The sequence below is a fragment of the Coregonus clupeaformis genome, chromosome 12 (genome assembly GCF_020615455.1).
Source record: "Coregonus clupeaformis isolate EN_2021a chromosome 12, ASM2061545v1, whole genome shotgun sequence".
NCBI classification, from domain to species: domain Eukaryota; kingdom Metazoa; phylum Chordata; class Actinopteri; order Salmoniformes; family Salmonidae; genus Coregonus; species Coregonus clupeaformis.
This window is the reverse complement of record NC_059203.1, coordinates 29,055,120-29,074,785: the sequence shown is the minus strand read 5'-3', so window position 1 is coordinate 29,074,785 and position 19,666 is coordinate 29,055,120. Positions and strand designations below refer to the sequence as shown.

The 19,666-nt window shown below is 45.6% G+C and overlaps 1 protein-coding gene across 1 annotated transcript in view; it reads left to right on the top strand.

Annotated features, from left to right (window-relative positions):
• The window catches only part of LOC121578161 (potassium voltage-gated channel subfamily B member 1-like), a 50,402-nt gene extending 30,845 nt beyond the window's left edge, over positions 1–19,557 (top strand). Inside the window, exons 3-4 of the mRNA XM_045223795.1 lie at positions 12,494–12,704; positions 14,470–19,557. Coding sequence (XP_045079730.1) covers positions 12,494–12,704; positions 14,470–16,298 — 2,040 coding nt within the window. The 3' untranslated portion in view covers positions 16,299–19,557. The remainder of the gene's footprint in view (positions 1–12,493; positions 12,705–14,469) is intronic.
• Positions 19,558–19,666: the final 109 nt, after the last annotated feature.

Here is a 19,666-nt window from a genome sequence, read left to right as displayed (position 1 = left end):
CTCCGTAGCCGATGTGAGCAAGACCTTTAAACAGGTCAACATTCACAAAGCCGCGGGGCCAGACGGATTACCAGGACGTGTACTCAAAGCATGCGCGGACCAACTGGCAAGTGTCTTCACTGACATTTTCAACCTCTCCCTGACCGAGTCTGTAATACCTACACGTTTCAAGCAGACCACCATAGTCCCTGTGCCCAAGAAAGCGAAGGTAACCTGCCTAAATGATTACCGCCCTGTAGCACTCACGTCAGTAGCCATGAAGTGCTTTGAAAGGCTGGTCATGGCTCACATCAACACCATCATCCCGGAAACCCTAGACCCACTCCAATTTGCATACTGCCCCAACAGATCCATAGATGACACAATCGCAATCGCACTCCACACTCCCCTTTCCCACCTGGACAAAAGGAACACCTATGTGAGAATGATGTTCATTGACTACAGCTCAGGGTTCAACACCATAGTGCCCACAAAGCTCATCACTAAGCTAAGGACCCTGGGACTAAACACCTCCCTCTGCAACTTGATCCTGGACTTCCTGACGGCCTGCCCCCCAGGTGGTAAGGGTAGGCAACAACACATCTGCCACGCTGATCCTCAACATTGGGGCCCCTCATGGGTGCGTGCTTAGTCCCCTCCTGTACTCCCTGTTCACCCACGACTGCGTGGCCAACACAACTCCAACACCATCATTAAGTTTGCTGACGACACAACAGTGGTAGGCCTGGTCACCGACAACGATGAGACAGCCTAAAGGGAGGAGGTCAGAGACCTGGCAGTGTGGTGCCAGGACAACAACCTCTCCCTCAATGTGAGCAAGACAAAGGAGCTGATCGTGGACTACAGGAAAAGGCGGGCCGAACAGGCCCCCATTAACATCAACAGGGCTGTAGTGGAGCGGGTCGAGAGTTTCAAGTTCCTTTGTGTCCACATCACCAACTAACTATCATGGTCCAAACACACCACGACAACACCTTTTCCCCCTCAGGAGACTGAAAAGATTTGGCATGGATCCACAGATCCTCAAGAAGTTCTACAGCTGCACCATCGAGAGCATCCTGACCAGTTGATTCGATTTTTGTCTGGTGAAGAACATAGATGGATAGTTCCTCCAGCTAAAGCCAGTGTTACATATCACTGTCACGGTCAATACAGCTGTTTGGGTTGGACATGCAGCCACAGACCAGCTCAAGTTGACTGCCTTTATAACCTTCTAAGATTTCTAAACAATACACATAACAATAAAATATCTCTAGTTTATGTGTCAGCTGATAAAAGAAAAGAAAGGGACGAGAAAGGAAGGACATAATGAGAGGGGGAAAGAGATAGTCCAAAGAAAGACAGAGAGCAGAGAGAAAGCAGAGAAATTGAATTAGAGAGGAGAGAGCCGATGGCTTGAATCTGTGAGCACAAATTGAGCTAGCACAGTGTAGTGTCGAGTCAATGTTGCTAGTTATTGCTGTTAAACAAAGGAGTCCGCTCATACTGAACTTTGATCATAAGGTTTATTCATATCACAAGATCTCAGCATGAGTTTACGGATGTCATGACCACCCGGAGAGCAGTGGTTCCCAAATTGCAATGTCTGCTCTGCCGTTCTTGTCTCTAGCCTATACTTATAAGATATACAAAAATATGGGTGGCTCCCTCTACTGTCCAATCCCCTGTCTTGTATGGGGCGTCACCCTAAAAACGACTCTCTTTGAACCTAAATAAACATCCCCTCAGGTTCCACTTGAAAACATTAACAAAGTCATAATCTTAATACACTACAACAGCTAGAGAAAGAGAGAGAGAATGCTAGCGCACGTGTGTGTGTGTGCGAGAGTGAGGGAGACTGTCAAAGCATCAAGGGGGTTGTCATGGTATCCCAGCCTCTGAGAGTGTGGCATGAAGTACCTGTGGCAGACATAGCTGTCCCTGGCTCAGGGAATTAGGAAAACTGGAGGTCAGAGGTCGACCAGACCAGGCAGGGCTGTCTAGGGGAAAAATACCTTTAGATATCAACCTTTGTATCTTGTATTATTTTCTACCCTTTAGTCGGCCTCTTGATCTCTTTTTGCCCTGCAGGCTACATTTACACACACACACACACACACACACACACACACACAGAGAGAGAGAGAGAGAGAGAGAGAGAGAGAGAGAGAGAGAGAGAGAACCTCTGCCTGCTGCTTCTATTTATAGGACTGCCCTGGGCATGGGCCTGCCATGTTTGTGCAAGTGTGCATGTGTGTGTGACAGGCCGGCAGTCCGTGAATGACATGAATATAGACCTCTGCTGAGGCATGAATAATTGAGGAGAAAGGAGATGAGGTGGTATGGGATAGAATTGGTTCAGGCAGTGTCTTTCTGTCCAGTCGAACGCACTGATTAGTGACATACTGACTGACTGATACTGTGCTGGGTGTGTCAGAGAGGGAGAAGGAGAGGGTGGGGGAGAGAGATGTAGGAAAAGAGAAGAAGGGAGAGAGATTGAGGGAAAGAGAGAAGAGAAATAAATATTTATTTGATTTATTAGGATCTCCATTAGCCAACGCCAATGGTGACAGCTAGTCTTACTGGGGTCCGGCACATAACCATTTTCTTTTTACAGACAAAATATTTTCCAATTTATATACTTTTAAAAACATTTAACATGTAGTGTGTGTGCATCTATCATTTACACATACATGTTAGAGAGTGAGTGTGTGAGATAGTGAAAGTAAGAGAGAGAGAGAGTGAGAGAGGTGGAGAGAGAGACATGAGCTATATCCCTAGGTAGTCTCACAGCTTCCTGAGGGCCTATCAGGTACTGAGTTCAATGACGATGGTGTAGGAGGAATTCTCAGGAACATCAGAACAGCCTGGTTAGAGCACAGCATACAGACAGACAGACACACACACACACACACACACACAGCTGTCAGTTGGGCCTGCTAATGAAATGGATGCCAGCTTGAGGTCTGGGACTTCCTTCCTGTTGCCCTCTGGGATGACAAAACACTTTCCAGGATGTGCACTCCGCTGCGTAAGACCCCTGCCCTGATCAGAACTGTAGCCAACTCACACACACGCACAGTGGAGCAAAGGGTGAATTGTAGCTATTGGAACTCGGCTCTAAGACAAGTAGGGTATCTCCTGAGAGGATAGTATACAGTCTGTAGGAGAGGAACAGAGAGGATAGTATACAGTCTGTAGGAGAGGATCAGAGAGGATAGTATACAGTCTGTAGGAGAGAAACAGAGAGGATAGAATACAGTCTGTAGGAGAGGATCAGAGAGGATAGTATACAGTCTGTAGGAGAGAAACAGAGAGGATAGAATACAGTCTGTAGGAGAGAAACAGAGAGGATAGAATACAGTCTGTAGGAGAGGATCAGAGAGGATAGTATACAGTCTGTAGGAGAGAAACAGAGAGGATAGAATACAGTCTGTAGGAGAGAAACAGAGAAGCAAATGAAAACCAAACTGTTGTTGCCAACTCAAGCAGTGAACCAACAGGAAAAAATTAGCTCATTTTGAAAAGGTTTGGGTGCTAATTAGGCTATAATTTTCCTTGTAATGCAGAAGCATCTTGAAGGAGGAAGTAGTTGTGTTAAAGTGATGCTCCAAAGGTTTTGTATAATTTCAGCCAGTCATTTTGAAAGTAGTGCTCATGAGCCAAAACGGGTACCCGAAAATTGTGCACAATTGTGTATTATGTCATTCATTTTTTATGATACAGTATGTTACAATTTGCAAATATAATAAACTAATAATAACATATATATTTTTGCAAGTTGTACAATATGTTACGAATTTGTAAGTGCTTAAGATCCCAGACTGCATCTTTAAGTGTATTGTAATAGTACATTGTACAACCATTATCCTGTGAAGCCTTTCATAGAGGATCAAAGTGGAGCATCCTGTACATCAAAACTCTATATACCTTCCTTATGGCACCCTGTTTCCTATGTACAGTCGAAGTCGGAAGTTTACATACACCTTAGCCAAATACATTTAAACTCAGTTTTTCACAATTCCTGACATTTAATCCTAGTAAAACGTCCCTGTCTTAGGTCAGTTAGGATCACCACTTTATTTTAAGAATGTGAAATGTCAGAATAATAGTAGAGAGAATGATTTGTTTCAGCTTTTATTTCTTTCATCACATTCCCAGTGGGTCAGAAGTTTACATACACTCAATTAGTATTTGGTAGCATTGCCTTTAAATTGTTTAACTTTAACTTTCTGACTGATGTCTTGAGATGTTACTTCAATATATCCACATAATTTTCCTTCCTCATGATGCCATCTATTTTGTGAAGTGAACCAGTCCCTCCTGCAGCAAAGCACCCCCACAGCATGATGCTGCCACCCCCGTGCTTCACGGTTGGGATGGTGTTCTTCGGCTTGCAAGCTCGTCCTTTTTCCTCCAAACATAATGATGGTCATTATGGCCAAACAGTTTATTTTAGTTTCATCAGACCAGAGGACATTTCTCCAAAAAGTACGATCTTTGCAAACCGTAGTCTGGTTTTTTTATGGCGGTTTTGGAGCAGTGGCTTCTTCCTTGCTGAGCGGCCTTTCAGGTTATGTCGATATAGGACTCGTTTTACTGTGGATATAGATACTTTTGTACCTGTTTCCTCCAGCATCTTCACAAGGTCCTTTGCTGTTGTTCTGGGATTGATTTGCACTTTTCACACCAAAATACGTTCATCTATAGGAGACAGAACGTGTCTCCTTCCTGAGCGGTATGACGGCTGCATGGTCCCATGGTGTTTATACTAGCGTACAATTTTTGGTACAGATGAACGTGGTACCTTCAGGCGTTTGGAAATTTCTCCCAAGGATGAACCAGACTTGTGGAGGTCTACAATATTTTTTCTGAGGTCTTGGCTGATTTCTTTTGATTTTCCCATGATGTCAAGCAAAGAGGCACTGCGTTTGAAGGTAGGCCTTGAAATACATCCACAGGTACACCTCCAATTGACTCAAATAATGTCAGTTAGCCTATCAGAAGCTTCTAAAGCCATGACATCATTTTCTGGAATTTTCCAAGCTCTTTAAAGGTACAGTCAACTTAGTGTATGTAAACTTCTGACCCACTGGAATTGTGATACAGTGAATTATAAGTGAAATAATCTGTCTGTAAACAATTGTTGGAAAAGTTACTTGTGTCATGCACAAAGTAGATGTCCTAACCGACTTGCCAAAACTATAGTTTGTTAACAAGAAATGTGTGGGGTGGTTGAATAACGGGTTTTAATGACTCCAACCTAAGTGTATGTAAACTTTCGACTTCAACTGTAGTGCACTACTTTTGACCAGGGCTCATAGGGCTCTGGTCAAAAGCTGTGCACAATGTAGGGAATAGGGTGCCATTTGGGACGCATCCCCTGTGAATTGTATCATCATATAAGTTCGTTATGATTTCATGAATAATGCCTTTGTCTGGAATTAACATGATCTTCAATGTTCTTAAAATTCCTTTGATTTAGGTCATCATTGTTTCAAGGAAACATCACTTCATCGCACATCTTGTCAATGACATAATAATACATAGTATATTACATTATTCCATTACACCAGTACAATATTACAGTGACTATCAGTGTCTATGCTGGCAGACTGCCTATTCCTTTAGAGCTGTTTAGTGTTGTGTTGTCTGCTTATCTGGACTGGTACGCCCACCAACAATGTCTGGGGAATCTTCTGAAATAGCTTGGTGGGGGTTGGGACGACCTTGTCTAACACAATGTCTAGGCGCTGTCTGCTGTACTTTGAGGGAGCTGTGGTGTGCCTTGTGCGGTGGATACGTGCCAGTAGACGAGAGAGGGCTCCGGGTGTGTGTAGTTTCTGAGTGGCAGGTGCTGTTAATCTGGTGTGTCACAACCAGCCACATCACTCTCTCTCTCTCTCTCTCTCTCTTCTCTCTTCTCTCTCTCTGACTCTCTCTCTCGTTACAGAATCATGTTTATCAATATTCACTGACATAGCCCATTGACATACAGACAGCCCAATACATATAAAACAACAACAGCCTACATTGGTGTGCAAATGCCATGCTTTATCAACTGAGCTACATCCCTGCCGGCCATTCCCTCCCCTACCCTGGACGACGCTGGGCCAATTGAGCGCTGCCTCATGGGTCTCCCGGTCGCGGCCGGCTACGACAGAGCCTGGATTCGAACCAGGATCTCTAGTGGCACAGCTAGCACTGCAATGCAGTGCCTTAGACCACTGCGCCACTCGGGAGATCTGGTTTCATCACGCATGTTGCCACAGGGACCACAGTCAGTGTATATCACCAGACTGCCCTGCTGTTTACTGTCTGCTGTCACAAACAGTAGTACCGCCAAATCTGTGTGTTTTTGTGTGTTGTGTACGTGCGTATGCGCGCGTGTGTGTTTGCGTTGCCCCTTGAAGCAGTTGTTTACTTCCCGAACAGAAGAAGACAGAGAAGAGGGTCAGAGAGGGATGAGAGAGACAGAAAAAGAAGAGAGAGAGAGAGAGAGAGAGAGAGAGAGAGAGAGAGAGAGAGAGAGAGAGAGAGAGAGAGAGAGAGAGAGAGAGAGAGAGAGAGAGAGAGAGAGAGAGAGAGAGAGAGCAAAGAGCATCTGAAGCCAAATGTCTACTGTTTGCTGATGATCTGGTGCTTCTGTCCCCAACCAAGGAGGGCCTACAGCAGCACCTATATCTTCTGCACAGATTCTGTCAGACCTGGGCCCTGACAGTAAATCTCAGTAAGACAAAGATAATGGTGTTCCAAAAAAGGTCTAGTTGCCAGGACCACAAATATAAATTCCATCTATACACCGTTGCCCTAAAGCACACAGAAAACTATACATACCTCGGCCTAAACATCAGTGCCACAGGTAACTTCCACAAAGCTGTGAACTATCTGAGAGACAAGGCAAGAAGGGCCTTATATGCCATCAAAAGGAACATAAAATTCGACATACCAATTAGGATCTGGCTAGAAATACTTGAATCAGCTATAGAACCCATTGGCCTTAATGGTCTGGGGTCCACTCACCAACCAAGAATTCACAAAATGGGACAAACACCAAATTGAGACTGCAGAGTAGAATTAGGCCGATACGTGCTAATGATCAAAATCCAGAAAAGAGCCGTTAAATTCTACAACCACCTAAAAGGAAGCGATTCCCAAACCTTCCATTACAAAGCCATCACCTACAGATAGATGAACCTGGAGAAGAGTCCCCTAAGCAAGCTGGTTGTGGGGCTCTGTTCACAAACACAAACAGACCCCACAGAGCCCCAGGACAGCAACACAATTAGACCCAACCAAATCATGAGAAAACAAACAGATAATTACTTGACACATTGGAAATAATTAACAAAAAAACAGAGCAAACTAGAATGCTATTTGGCCCTAAACAGAGAGTACACAGTGGCAGAATACCTGACCACTGTGACTGACCCAAACTTAAGGAATGCTTTGACTATGTACAGACTCAGTGAGCATAGCCTTACTATTGAGAAAGGCAGCGTAGGAAGTCTTGGCTCTCAAGAGAAGACAGGCTATGTGCACACTGCCCACAAACTGAGGTGGAAACTGAGCTCCACTTCCTAACCTCCTGCCAAATGTATGACCATATTAGAAACACATATTTCCCTCAGATTGCACAGATCCACAGATCCAGTGTAATGTTTACTGTAAATTTTTGTTGATTTCACTTTTGTTTATTATCTACTTCACTTGCACAATGTTAACATATGTTTCCCATGCCAATAAAGCCCTTAAATTGAAATTCAATTGAGAGACACAGAGAGACAGAGAGAGAGAGCAAGAGAGAGAGAGAGAGAGAGAGAGAGAGAGAGAGAGAGACAGAGAGAGAGAGCAACGAGAGAGAGCGAGAGAGAGAGAGAGAGAGAGAGAGAGAGAGAGAGAGAGAGAGACAGAGAGAGAGAGCAAAGAGAGAGAGAAGAGAGAGAGAGAGAGCAAAGAGAGAGACAGAGAGTGAGACAGAGAGAGAAGAGAGAGAGAGACAGAGAGAGAGAGCAAAGAGAGAGAGAGAGACAGAGAGAGACAGAGAGAGAGAAGACAGAGAAGTACAGAGAGAGAAGATCAGAAGATGAGAGAAGATGTCATAAGATGAGGGACAGTATCTGACAGACCAACCAACCTGCACATGTCCTCTATACCATTGTTATTGTTATTGTTCAATGTATGTTTTTTTTTACCCTTGGTTATTGTTGTTACTATTGATTATTATTATTTTAATTATGTTAATATTGTAAATCTCCAAAGTAAGCTTTGGCAATACGTACACTGTTACGTCATGCCAATAAAGCAAATTGACAGAAAGAGAGTGAGAGTGTCATGTGTAGAGGGAATTCCCATTGGATGGCAACAAGGGCAGAAGGTACCAGAGAGAACACAACACAACACAGGCTTTCCACCTATAGTGGAATATAGTGCAGCAGAGGCAGAGGCAGAGGCAGCAATGTGCCATTATTAAACTCCCTGTCTTAGCAACCTTTTTATAGCAGCCTCCCAATCCTATTAGCTCTATCCATTCCTGTCCTACACAAGCACCTCTTCCCCACGGGCCCCACTCCTGGGGACCCACACACACACACTTACACACAGGAAAACCACACACGCACAAACACAGGCAAGCTCCCGGGGACCCACACACACAGAAGGGTTTAATAGCGGGAACCAGGTTACCGAGATTTACCACCCAAACTCCTGTTTCCCGAGATAAATAACTGCGAGAAACCAGTAAACTATAATACATTATTTACATTAACAGCATGAAGTGAAATGGAACTGTTACATGATATGCAATGTCTAATATTTCCTTCTCTACTGCCTTCTCTGCTCTGCTATCTGTATGATCAATCATGAACGCTCAGATGTGTGTTGTAGCCTATCATACAGTGGGGAAAAAAAGTATTTAGTCAGCCACCAATTGTGCAAGTTCTCCCACTTAAAAAGATGAGAGAGGCCTGTAATTTTCATCATAGGTACACGTCAACTATGACAGACAAATTGAGAAAAAAAAATCCAGAAAATCACATTGTAGGATTTTTTATGAATTTATTTGCAAATTATGGTGGAAAATAAGTATTTGGTCACCTACAAACAAGCAAGATTTCTGGCTCTCACAGACCTGTAACTTCTTCTTTAAGAGGCTCCTCTGTCCTCCACTTGTTACCTGTATTAATGGCACCTGTTTGAACTTGTTATCAGTATAAAAGACACCTGTTCACAACCTCAAACAGTCACACTCCAAACTCCACTATGGCGAAGACCAAAGAGCTGTCAAAGGACACCAGAAACAAAATTGTAGACCTGCACCAGGCTGGGAAGACTGAATCTGCAATAGGTAAGCAGCTTGGTTTGAAGAAATCAACTGTGGGAGCAATTATTAGGAAATGGAAGACATACAAGACCACTGATAATCTCCCTCGATCTGGGGCTCCACGCAAGATCTCACCCCGTGGGGTCAAAATGATCACAAGAACGGTGAGCAAAAATCCCAGAACCACACGGGGGGACCTAGTGAATGACCTGCAGAGAGCTGGGACCAAAGTAACAAAGCCTACCATCAGTAACACACTACGCCGCCAGGGACTCAAATCCTGCAGTGCAAGACGTGTCCCCCTGCTTAAGCCAGTACATGTCCAGGCCCGTCTGAAGTTTGCTAGAGTGCATTTGGATGATCCAGAAGAGGATTGGGAGAATGTCATATGAAACCAAAATATAACTTTTTGGTAAAAACTCAACTCGTCGTGTTTGGAGGACAAAGAATGCTGAGTTGCATCCAAAGAACACCATACCTACTGTGAAGCATGGGGGTGGAAACATCATGCTTTGGGGCTGTTTTTCTGCAAAGGGACCAGGACGACTGATCCATGTAAAGGAAAGAATGAATGGGGCCATGTATCGTGAGATTTTGAGTGAAAACCTCCTTCCATCAGCAAGGGCATTGAAGATGAAACATGGCTGGGTCTTTCAGCATGACAATGATCCCAAACACACCGCCCGGGCAACGAAGGAGTGGCTTCGTACGAAGCATTTCAAGGTCCTGGAGTGGCCTAGCCAGTCTCCAGATCTCAACCCCATAGAAAATCTTTGGAGGGAGTTGAAAGTCTGTGTTGCCCAGCGACAGCCCCAAAACATCACTGCTCTAGAGGAGATCTGCATGGAGGAATGGGCCAAAATACCAGCAACAGTGTGTGAAAACCTTGTGAAGACTTACAGAAAACGTTTGACCTGTGTCATTGCCAACAAAGGGTATATAACAAAGTATTGAGAAACTTTTGTTATTGACCAAATACTTATTTTCCACCATAATTTGCAAATAAATTCATAAAAAATCCTACAATGTGATTTTCTGGATTTTTTTTCCTCATTTTGTCTGTCATAGTTGACGTGTACCTATGATGAAAATTACAGGCCTCTCTCATCTTTTAAAGTGGGAGAACTTGCACAATTGGTGGCTGACTAAATACTTTTTTCCCCACTGTATCTAGGCCTACTTACACAAAGTCACGCCATAAATATATTTTTTAATATTTAGTTTATACATTTTTTTTTATATACTTTTTTTTACACTCCAGATCAAACGTATACAAACGAACAACAACTTGCGCAATAAATTCAAAGCGCATGCATTGTTTATGCTAAAACTGTACACACCCCCTTGAATTAAATGCAGTTATTAGGCCTACGGTAACAAAATTGGCTCCAACAGAGTTTCACTAAAACTAATGCCACCGAGTCAGAATGCTAAATCTGCAAGCGCAGAATAAAATGTGCAGGCGGTTCGACAAGTAGATTGATCCGACATGCCCAAGTAACACTTGCGACGCTGGATGACATTCTAGCAGAAATGGCAGCAAGCGACGAACTCTCCTGCCATACCATTGCAAACAGCATCGTGCTACAGATGTCTGCCAGACTGTTCCACCATGTGTGGCAGTCCAATTTCATCTTGAGCTCTTTCCCGAACTCTTCCTTCATGTACCCTATCTACCCTTGTAGCTTGTCATCATTGACCCCTGACTTACTTGCGAAAGATATTGTCACCATAGTCTATTTGTAAAGACAGGGAAATCAGTTCAGAGCCGTACTGCCTGCAACTCACTGCCTGTTTTATTAATGTAATACATTTCCATTCCTTGCAGCCCAGCCACCACCCCTTCTGTCCCTTCCTGCCTGGCAAACACACACACACCAGTCTCCAGGCCCTGGCTGCACTTCTCCCCTCCGGGAGCATTTGAACCAAACACCAGATTTACAGCTGAAAGAAGGAGAGAATGGAGAGACGGAGAAGAAGATAAACAGATAGGGTCATTATTCACATCTGCCGTGACACTATGGCAACAGTGTGCTCTGTCTCTGATTGGTCGTAGATAAGGCTGCCTGGCTGGCCATCACTTCTACTCCTGGGAGACTGAGCCGGCAGTAAAGTGTGCCCAGTGTGCCTGTGTTTGTGCTTCGACCAGTACAAAAAAATATGAAAATGCACTCACTACTGGATAAGTGCGTCTGCTTAATGACAAAATGTAAAGTGTGTGTGAGTGTGTGTGTGACACGTGGAAGATTATGGGCTCTTTTAGACCTATCATACTGGACTAGCCTCAATGAGCCTGTGGCTAACTTTCAGTTAACGTTCCATACACGCACGCACGCACACACACACACACACACACACACACACACAAGGTATACACAAACAGAGAAACAAACACAGGCACAGACATGTTCCAAACATGCTCTGGAGAGATGGATTTTCTGCAGTGATACTACAGTAAACCCCAGGTTAAAGCACTGCTGTTGTTGGGTAACATCAAGGTCAGATAACAGTAACCTTGGGACCTATCATGGGTATTATCATTGGAATTCATTTGAATTTGAATACAATTGGAATCATTTTGAATAATGCTACCACTACGTAGTCTTGTTTGTTCTAAAATATACACTCTCAGCGTTTGTATTCAACCTTTTAGATAGAGAGAATTAAACAGTTATGAAATGTATAATGCCAAAAGGAATTTGGAAGTAGGACTTTTCTGCGTTCAGGCTTCCTTATGCTCTCAAAGATATTTCCATCCATTGTTTGACCTTTTTGTATTTTGTGTTTTGGTTGAAATGTCAGATTGTTGTTGCCATTCTGCTGGCTAAGCATTATCTCTCACTCTAACGCTCATTCATAGCGAGGAGGCAATTGTAGTCAGATAAGTGGGTCATGAATTAGTAACTGTTCCAAGTCAGTCCCCCTGCATTAGGCTGAGGTCCTAACCAAACTCACACAAAAAGTTGTGTAATCTTTTTTATTGTGGGGTGGTTGATTGGAACCAGGAACCTTGTCATCAAGACTGTATGCATTTTTATAATGCATTCTGAGTTTTTCTCTAATACTACTGTTCTCAATTTGTCCTCAATAAATTGGACGCAGATAATGTCTCTTTGTCGTAGATCGTCCTCAATGATTCTCTCTCTCTCTCTCTCTCTCTCTCTCTCTCTCTCTCTCTCTCTCTCTCTCCAGATCCTAGCCATCATCTCCATCCTGTTCATCGTCCTTTCCACCATCGCCCTGTCCCTCAACACCCTGCCTGAGCTGCAGGACACAGACGAGCTTGGCCACGCCTCAGACAACCCCCAGCTGGCCCACGTAGAGGCCATCTGCATCGCATGGTTCACTATGGAGTACCTCCTCCGCTTCCTCTCATCCCCCACCAAATGGAAGTTCATCAAAGGTGAACACTTCTGTTTCTAATATACACTGCTCAAAAAAATTAAGGGAACACTTAAACAACACAATGTAACTCCAAGTCAATCAAACTTCTGTGAAATCAAACTCTCCACTTAGGAAGCAACACTGATTGACAATAAATTTCACATGCTGTTGTGCAAATGGAATAGACAACAGGTGGAAATTATAGGCAATTAGCAAGACACCCCCAATAAAGGACTGGTTTTGCAGGTGGTGACCACAGACCACTTCTCAGTTCCTATGCTTCCTGGCTGATATTTTGGTCACTTTTGAATGCTGGCGGTGCTTTCACTCTAGTGGTAGCATGAGACGGAGTCTACAACCCACACAAGTGGCTCAGGTAGTGCAGCTCATCCAGGATGGCACATCAATGCGAGCTGTGGCAAGAAGGTTTGCTGTGTCTGTCAGCGTAGTGTCCAGAGCATGGAGGCGCTACCAGGAGACAGGCCAGTACATCAGGAGACGTGGAGAAGGCCGTAGGAGGGCAACAACCCAGCAGCAGGACTGCTACCTCTGCCTTTGTGCAAGGAGGAGCAGGAGGAGCACTGCCAGAGCCCTGCAAAATGACCTCCTGCAGGCCACAAATGTGCATGTGTCTGCTCAAACGGTCAGAAACAGACTCCATGAGGGTGGTATGAGGGCCCGACGTCCACAGGTGGGGGTTGTGCTTACAGCCCAACACCGTGCAGGATGTTTGGCATTTGCCAGAGAACACCAAGATTGGCAAATTCGCCACTGGCGCCCTGTGCTCTTCACAGATGAAAGCAGGTTCACACTGAGCACATGTGACAGACGTGACAGAGTCTGGAGACACCGTGGAGAACATTCTGCTGCCTGCAACATCCTCCAGCATGACCGGTTTGGCGGTGGGTCAGTCATGGTGTGGGGTGGCATTTCTTTGGGGGCCGCACAGCCCTCCATGTGCTCGCCAGAGGTAGCCTGACTGCCATTAGGTACCGAGATGAGATCCTCAGACCCCCTTGTGAGACCATATGCTGGTGCGGTTGGCCCTGGGTTCCTCCTAATGCAAGACAATGCTAGACCTCATGTGGCTGGAGTGTGTCAGCAGTTCCTGCAAGAGGAAGGCATTGATGCTATGGACTGGCCGCCCGTTCCCCAGACCTGAATCCAATTGAGCACATCTGGGACATCATGTCTCGCTCCATCCACCAACGCCACGTTGCACCACAGACTGTCCAGGAGTTGGCGGATGCCAACCCCCTGTGGGAATCGAACCCACAACCCTGGCGTTGCAAACGCCATGCTCTACCAACTGAGCTACATCCCTGCCGGCCATTCCCTCCCCTACCCTGGACGACGCTGGGCCAATTGTGCGCCGCCCCATGGGTCTCCCGGTCACGGCCAGCTACGACAGAGCCTGGATTACATCAAAGTTGGATCAGCCTGTAGTGTGGTTTTCCACTTTAATTTTGAGGGTGACTCCAAATCCAGACCTCCATGGGTTGATCAATTTGATTTCCATTGATAATTTTTGTGTGATTTTGTTGTCAGCACATTCAACTATGTAAAGAAAAAAGTATTTAATAAGATTATTTCATTCATTCAGATCTAGGATGTGTTATTTTAGTGTTCCCTTTATTTTTTTGAGCAGTGTACATTTAAGATGTGCTACCTTTAGTGTCTGTCTGTGTGTCCACTGTTGTGTATTTATTGGTGTTTTATGTTTTAGCTGTTGCAAACAACTTTCCCTGAGGATGAATAAAGTACTGTCTTATCTTATCTTTAAGGTCCCCTGAACGTGATCGACCTGCTGGCCATCCTTCCTTATTACATCACAATCTTTCTGACCGAGTCCAACAAAAGTGTTCTACAGTTCCAGAACGTCCGGAGGGTGGTTCAGATCTTCCGGATCATGCGTATCCTGAGAATTCTGAAGCTGGCGCGTCACTCCACAGGGCTACAGTCTCTAGGTTTCACCCTGAAGAGGAGTTACAACGAGCTGGGTCTACTCATACTCTTCCTGGCCATGGGCATCATGATCTTCTCCAGCCTCGTCTTCTTTGCCGAGAAGGACGAGGATGACACCAAGTTCAAAAGCATCCCTGCCTCCTTCTGGTGGGCCACTATTACTATGACCACGGTTGGTTACGGGGACATTTACCCTAAGACTTTGCTTGGGAAGATTGTGGGGGGTCTGTGTTGCATTGCAGGGGTGTTGGTGATAGCCCTGCCCATCCCCATCATCGTCAACAACTTCTCAGAGTTCTACAAGGAGCAGAAGCGTCAGGAGAAAGCTGTGAAGCGGCGTGAGGCGCTGGAGAGGGCGAAACGCAATGGGAGCATTGTCTCCATGAACATGAAGGAGGCGTTTGCCCGCAGCGCCCAGCTGATGAACGTGGTGGTGGAGAAGAGCGAGAGGCTGCTGACGCAAGACAACCACCTCTCGCCCAGCCACTGGAAGTGGACACCCAAGCGGGCTGCCTCCGCCTCCGAGACCAGCTCGGCCCACTCCTTCAACCCCGTGGAGTCCCAGACGGGTTCCCCCAGTAAGGCCAGGGCCTCCAGTCCTCAGGGGCTCAACGCTCAGAAGCTGGAGGAGATGTATTACCAGATGGCCAAGACCCAGTCACAGCCCAACCTCAACGCCAAAGACAACAGCTCCAGGGCTGGCAGACAGAGGGATGAGATAGAGCTGAGGGCCATCCCTGGGGGTCCAGGGGACCCTATGCTAGGGGGTCGAGAGGGGGTGGGGGACATGAAGAGCCTGTCTAGTATTGACAGCTACATCAGCTGTGCTGCAGACTTCCAGGAGAATCCACGTGGTGTCTACCCCCACAGTCCAGTCTCCGGCCTAGCCCTCCTTGCCCAGGAGACCAGCCACTTCTCCCATATCAGCCCAGCCATGGCCCTCTCTGGGCGGGTCAGCACCAACCCTGGCCTCCAGACCACCCTGGAGCATGAGCCCATGCTCACTCCCCTTTCTGCTGCAAAAAACTCAGGCTCGGACAACACTCGCAACTTCAACAAACCTTTGAAAGATGGCAGCCACTCCTACAAGGTGAACTACCGGAGCAGTGGAGGGGAGTCGGGGCCAGGACCAGGTCGGTCACCCAGCAGCGGTGATCCTCTCTCAGGCAGCTCCATCCTGTCTGACCGCTCCCTGCTCAGCCCGGAGACGTCCATCTACACCACCGCCAGCAGCAGGACCCCACCCAAGTCTCCGGACAGCTCCACCCTGACCACGGCCCTGACCTCCACCCCGTCTGTCTTCACCTTCCACGACTCCTCCATCAGTAAGTACATTGACGCCGATACGGATGATGACGAGCACCTGCGGGACATGTCTGACGCCACCAGCCCCTCGGAGTGCCTGCTGACTGGCTCCAGTGCCCCTAAACGCAGCAGGAACATCAACAGCGGCTACAACCAGAGAGGCATCAACCACCTGGCATCAAGCACCACCCAGCGAATGCTGGGGCAGAACTGCCTGTTCCCCGGCCTGGATGGGGGGACGCGGGGGAGTGGGGGCCACATGGAGAACCATGTGGTGCCGGAGCTGCCCCGCAGGCCCAAAGGGGACAGAGGAAAGTCTAGTACCATGGATGAGAGCCTCTGAGCTGCAGAGGGACATCCAGGGACATGCAGAGAGACATGGACAAGCTGCTGTGAGGAAGGCGAGAAAGAGAAAGTGATAGAGAGAGAGAGAAAGAAAGAATGAAAGAGAAGGAAAGAAAGAGAGACACTGTGCCGAGTCCCTTTACAAACTAACAGAAAGGGCCAGGAAATGAGAGAGATTCAGGGCAGAGTTTGGGCTGTGGTGTGGTGTTGAATACTCTGGGAAAAGATTGAGAACACCACTCTCCCTCCTCTCCCCCCTTCCTCCCTCCCTTTTAGCCACAGTACACTAGCTACCACAGAACTGGGCAGAGCACTCCCAGGGACCCAACTGAGCAGGGGCCCCACAGGGAGACGTGGTAGTAGGTCAAAGGTCAAAGCAGAGCATGCTGGGAAGGGAAATGGTCTGTTGGTTGGTTGGGGCTCTGGTGTAGGGGGAAAGAGGTGAGGCAGAATGGATGAGGGGGGAAACCGGGAGGCGGGGAACAGCAAGGAGAGATTAATGTTGTGAGCATAGGGATAGAAAGACAGTCATATTCTCCTACAGGTCTATCTATCTCAGCTGACCACTGTCCCATTCCACCCTGAGCCCCAGCCCAGCTCACACTGTAGTACGGATTCCAGAAGAGGAGTTATGGTAGATGCCAATAAGCTACTTACTAGTGCCCCCCTAGCCCCAAACCTGGCCTTAGTCATATGTGAGTATGTGTGTATGTGTTTGAGCTTGTGTGTGTGTATGCGTGCGTGCGTTTGAGTGAGTTTGTGTGCACATGTTTAAAGGATAATTTACTAGAGCAAGGCACTTAACCCTAATTGCTCCTGTAAGTCGCTCTGGATAAGAGCATCTGCTAAATAACTAAAATGTAAATGTAAATGTATCCACATTTTGAGATTGTCTTACCTGATTAATTTATTTTTATATAGATAAAGGAGGTTACCTATAGGAATCTGTGATTTACTAGTCTGTTGTGTCATGACCATATCTGTTTGAGTATTTCTGTATGAGATATGTATTCTTGTCAGACAGTTATTGGAGGTTCAATCCAGACTTGTTTTAGTGAAAAACCACATTCTGTCACAAGAGTCTTGTTCTTCTTGGTACAGTTTGTTTATCTTGTGGTGAGAGTAGAGTACCACATCTGATCTTCCATTTCTGTCTGTGAATGTGTCTTGATTGTCTGTTGTTTTGTGTTACACTGAGTTTTAGTCAGAGGGGAATGGTTGAAATAAACATTTTTGGTATCAAAGTCAGTAATCATAATCATCCCTGAAGATTTGTGCATCAAGCACACATTTAGGAGAGCTCTGCTCCAAGGCATTCATGTACCGAACAGGGGGTGGAGCGAGAGAGACAGAGACTGAGAGATCCTACACGCAGTACAAGTCATAAATTAGTCCAGAACGCTATCTGAACAGCACATTAATTAAGAAAGGGAAGTGTTACATTTCACTTATCCTGGAAACCTGGTTACAGGTTTGGATTGAATAGCAAGTCTAGTCTTATTTGAGTGCATTTGCATTCATTCACACAGACATTCATACACTCACACAGACAGACACATTAAAAGGCCAGCCGATACACAGGTCTTATATGGTAGACATCTTCAAGATAGCTCCAGCCCAGTTTCCATAGTAACAGATTTTGTCCTGGCAAGGCTGATACCAGAGCTGCATAGCTCTGCTAATTAGGGTGGGTAGTCTGATGGTATCAAAATGCATACATTCTTATCCATTTATACAGTTTGCAAACTCTCAAACATACTGTAGTTAGTACACAGGTATGTACATAGATAAATACACCTCATGTAGCTACAGCCCCCCTGCATTGTTCTGTCATTCAGATACAGGCATAATGCAACCCTAGTTTTGAATATATGCATGATAATGCTTTCTGAATAATAAACACATCACAGTGCATAGATATCACCGAAGATGCTTATAAATACAAAAGACAGACCCACAACACACGTCCATGCGTTTGTCCTTTGCTCTCTTTCTCTCACTCGCTCTGAGAAAAAGTGCAAAGGGGAGAATGCTGCATCTCCAGAGAGTCACATGTATCACTGGTGTTCCTGTCTGAGCTGGATCCGAGCGAGTGGAGCTGAGGTGTGAACGGAATAACAATGACTGTGGAAGGGGCAGAACCTCTGAAAAACTGTGTGTGTGTTGATCGTTTTTAAGAGGGAGTGCTGCTCAGCCAAGCAGAGAGCTGGTGATTAGAGCTGTGGTTACTGCTTAGTGGAGGAAGATGAGCTGCTTCCGGTGTGTGTGTGTGTGCGTGCGTGCATATGTGACGAGATAGTTCTGATTTAAAGAGGGTGTATGTCGTTTTCAGCCCTACAGACTGCTCCTGTGATCATCAACAGTGACTAGTGTTACAGTAATATCTGGGGAACACCATTTGCCTCAGAAATACTGAGCAACGCTTTTTCACTGGCTGGAGTGTTTTTCTCTGCCTGTAGAGTGCTTCAAGGCAATCTCTACCTTCACAAAACACTCTAGTTCACAGCCTATTTAATGACACTGGTTCACAGCCTATTGAATGCTTAGGCCTGAACAGTCACAGTGGTGTGCATGCGTGTGTATATGAGAGTGTGTGCTGGTATGGAAGTTCATTTGCACAGAAGAGATAATTAGACTTCCACTATGTTAGACAATGTTAACATGAATGATTTTAACTTTAGGGTGGACATACAGTACAATGTCACTGTTTTATGTTCATTATGTTAACAATGCATTTCAAATCCTTCTCATCATCCGCCCCGGAGGTCGAATTGGCTGTCCCCTGTAGAGTGCTGGCTTCTCGTGCACGGTTCTGGTATTGAGCATTGTCTAACACTGAGATATGTGTTGCTGTCCCCTATGTTTCACATTACCATACATCAATTTATACTCTCACTGTAAGAATATATTGTGGGAGTCAGGGACTGTTTTGTTATGGAAACTATCTCTTTAAAGAATGATGACAATCAATTCCTCATGAATAGACATGAAATACATTGTAGCATTGTGAAGAGAAGATCCAATGTAGGATGGACAGACTGGCTGGATCACATGTCATGGACAGACATACAGACACATACAGGTCAAGTATCTACTTATAGCCTTTATATATTTTTGTTTTGGTAGGAGGGATGATTCTGGACAATATTCTGACAAGGTCAAATGAGTTTACTACTATACTGTGACCACTGACTGGTATGTTTAAAAAACCATGTTCTTCTTAAAGGGCACTTTATACATCAGTCCTCTCTTCCATTTCCAGTCACCCAACATCCAAACATCCTGTAGTGTACAAGACTTTTAACTTTTACTGTGTTCCTGTACAAGAGGGTTTCTGGTGTCAAAGGATTTGTAAATGTTATGTTT